This window comes from Oryzias melastigma, linkage group LG24 (genome assembly GCF_002922805.2).
Source record: "Oryzias melastigma strain HK-1 linkage group LG24, ASM292280v2, whole genome shotgun sequence".
NCBI lineage: Eukaryota > Metazoa > Chordata > Actinopteri > Beloniformes > Adrianichthyidae > Oryzias > Oryzias melastigma.
In genome coordinates this window covers 7,004,773-7,007,150 of record NC_050535.1, presented here as the reverse complement: position 1 = coordinate 7,007,150, position 2,378 = coordinate 7,004,773, and the positions used below count along the sequence as shown (strand labels likewise).

Below are 2,378 nucleotides of genomic sequence, written 5' to 3'. Positions count from 1 at the left end.
CTTCAAATTCCCTTTAGGGGTTCCATACGTTGGGGAGTAATACATAAAATCAATACTTTTAAAAACATGTTTTCTAAATATTTTTCATCTTTTAATTGAGCAGGAGGTTAAAGGGTTAATTCAAACAGAGCCACAGTTTGATTGACAGCGATTTTAAAGGAAAAAATACTCAGAAATGCAAAAACGAAATAATTTCTTATTACATTTGTTCTCTTTTATAAGTAAAGTGCCAAACATACATGTTAAAAATTAAAAAAATTGATTTTCATCAGAGGGGGACTTTAAGAAATGATAAATGTGAAGTGTCCAGTCCAGGAGCTTTTATTGTGACATTTATATTTTACTGCAAACTCATTCCTGCACATTTATGCTAAAAAAACAAACTATGCAAAAGTTTAAGAGTTCCAGAAACTGGGTTTAAAATGAATCATTATCCACAGACGTTGGACTCTTTACCTTATCAGCACGGTATTGAAGTTGCCCATCTCCAAGTCCAGCCCCTGATTCTCAGCTCGAGCCAAACCAAACCCCACGGAGAGGAACATCAGGGTCAGCGTGGCCATCCGCGTGAACACGAAGCTGACCGCCCACAGGTCAAACCTGCCCGGAACGACACGCCATTCCATCAGAGCCAGGCGGTGAAGACGCTCAAACTCAGGACGAGCAACTTACATTTTCTGGTGGTTCTCGTCGGTGAAGTATAAGAGTCTGGCGATGTGGAAGCCGAGCTCTGATAAATACTGGAGGAACAGGAGTACTAAACCCACACGAGTCAAACTAGACATGAAAAGAAACACATGGGGGTCAATAAAACAAGCTATTTTAGGATTAAAATGATACTTTTGTTAAAAATACTGACTTTAACAAGTAGGCTGCAGATATGTGCAGCAGATACAGACAGATGTACTGGAGCTGGCGAGGAATCTCCTCCTAAAACGAAGAAAATCAAAGTTTAAATTAAAAATTCAACACTTTTTGGGGGTTTTTTTTCTCTTGTTTTGTGCAGAATTTATCCAATTCCCCCCGAAAGGCTGAACAATAAACAGAGCTTATCGCGTCACGCTCCACAGCCCCTCCAGTTCCCATGGACTCTCCACTGACCTTGCGTACTTTCTGGAAGTAGAGCTCCGGTAAGGCGTGGAGCCAGTAGGCCAGCTGAGTGAGGTAGAAAAACTTCACCTGGAACCTGGAGAACAAGGAGGATTTGCTTTAAGTTTCAGCTTTTTCACAAATTTCAAAATTGTCATCATTCTTAAAAAAAAAAAAAATCACAAAAGAAACAATCTTCCGTAGGAGGAAATGATGCGTGGAAACAATCGATACATTTTACCATTTGTCATATTAAAAAGGGGAAACTGCTTTTTAACATTTTTCAGCATCCTAACTGCTGTTAAAACTATCTTCAGCAATAGATTAAAAAAAGTCCACTTTATTCATTTGTGCCACCTAACAACATTCTCATTTTGACTTGAAGACCTGCAGCTGTAGAGCTCTGTTAGTCAGCGTGGAATGAAAACATGACACATTTCCACATGCTGCTTTTGTTCCATTATCGCCGCTGTTGTTCTGCACATTTATGAGTGAAAACATCAAAATGTAAATGAGCGCCGTTTCCCTCAACCCCCCCAGCTGCTCGGATGAAACCATCCAAAGCACATAAAACTGAAACAGGCTGAAGGAAAGCAGCTCAAGCAGAATAATGTTCTGCTTTCATCCATAAATTAAGCTTTAGTTTGTTTTTTGTTTGTCACGTACCTGAGATGTGAATGAGGGTAATTCTCCCAAAGGCTGCTGGGATGCAAAATATATCCTTCCTGTGTGGAGAAAATAAATAATAATAGGATTAGTGGTTTTAATGCTGTGTCTGTTTCAGATTAAATGATTCAGAAGGAAGTGGTCAATTTGAGGTACTCAATCACACAAGAGGCCAAAATCTAAAACACAATTTAGGTCACGGGTCGAACATTTATTGAACACTATAATACTAAATTTGTAAAACTATAAAAAACATAACTTTTTAACATAATTATGAACTAGATATATAGCATTATCTGTGATAATGCCAGTGTGAATGCTGTAAGATGAATTTGGCCGCTGAAGATAATAAGACTGATAGCTAAAAAAGGCTGAAGCTGAAAACTGTGAAGTTGATAGCTGAAATCACTGAAGCTGATAACCAGTTATAATATTAGCTAAATGCCAAATTGGCCTAAAAAACTACAAAAAACATAGGTTAGCCAAAACAGCTAGCATGCAGCTGAAATGTTAGCTAAAAAAAGCCTTAAAAACCTAAATTAGCCAAAACAGCTAGCATGTAGCTGAAATGTTAGCGAAAAAAAAAAGAAAAAAAAACTAAATTAGCCAAAACAGCTAGCATG

General features: G+C 37.9%; 1 protein-coding gene across 1 annotated transcript in view; it reads right to left on the bottom strand.

Annotated features, from left to right (window-relative positions):
• The window catches only part of tram2 (translocation associated membrane protein 2), an 8,649-nt gene that overhangs the window by 1,437 nt on the left and 4,834 nt on the right, over positions 1–2,378 (bottom strand). Inside the window, exons 5-9 of the mRNA XM_024290402.2 lie at positions 1,756–1,814; positions 1,102–1,186; positions 860–930; positions 673–777; positions 457–600 (exon numbers count right to left, since the gene is read on the bottom strand). Coding sequence (XP_024146170.1) covers positions 457–600; positions 673–777; positions 860–930; positions 1,102–1,186; positions 1,756–1,814 — 464 coding nt within the window. The remainder of the gene's footprint in view (positions 1–456; positions 601–672; positions 778–859; positions 931–1,101; positions 1,187–1,755; positions 1,815–2,378) is intronic.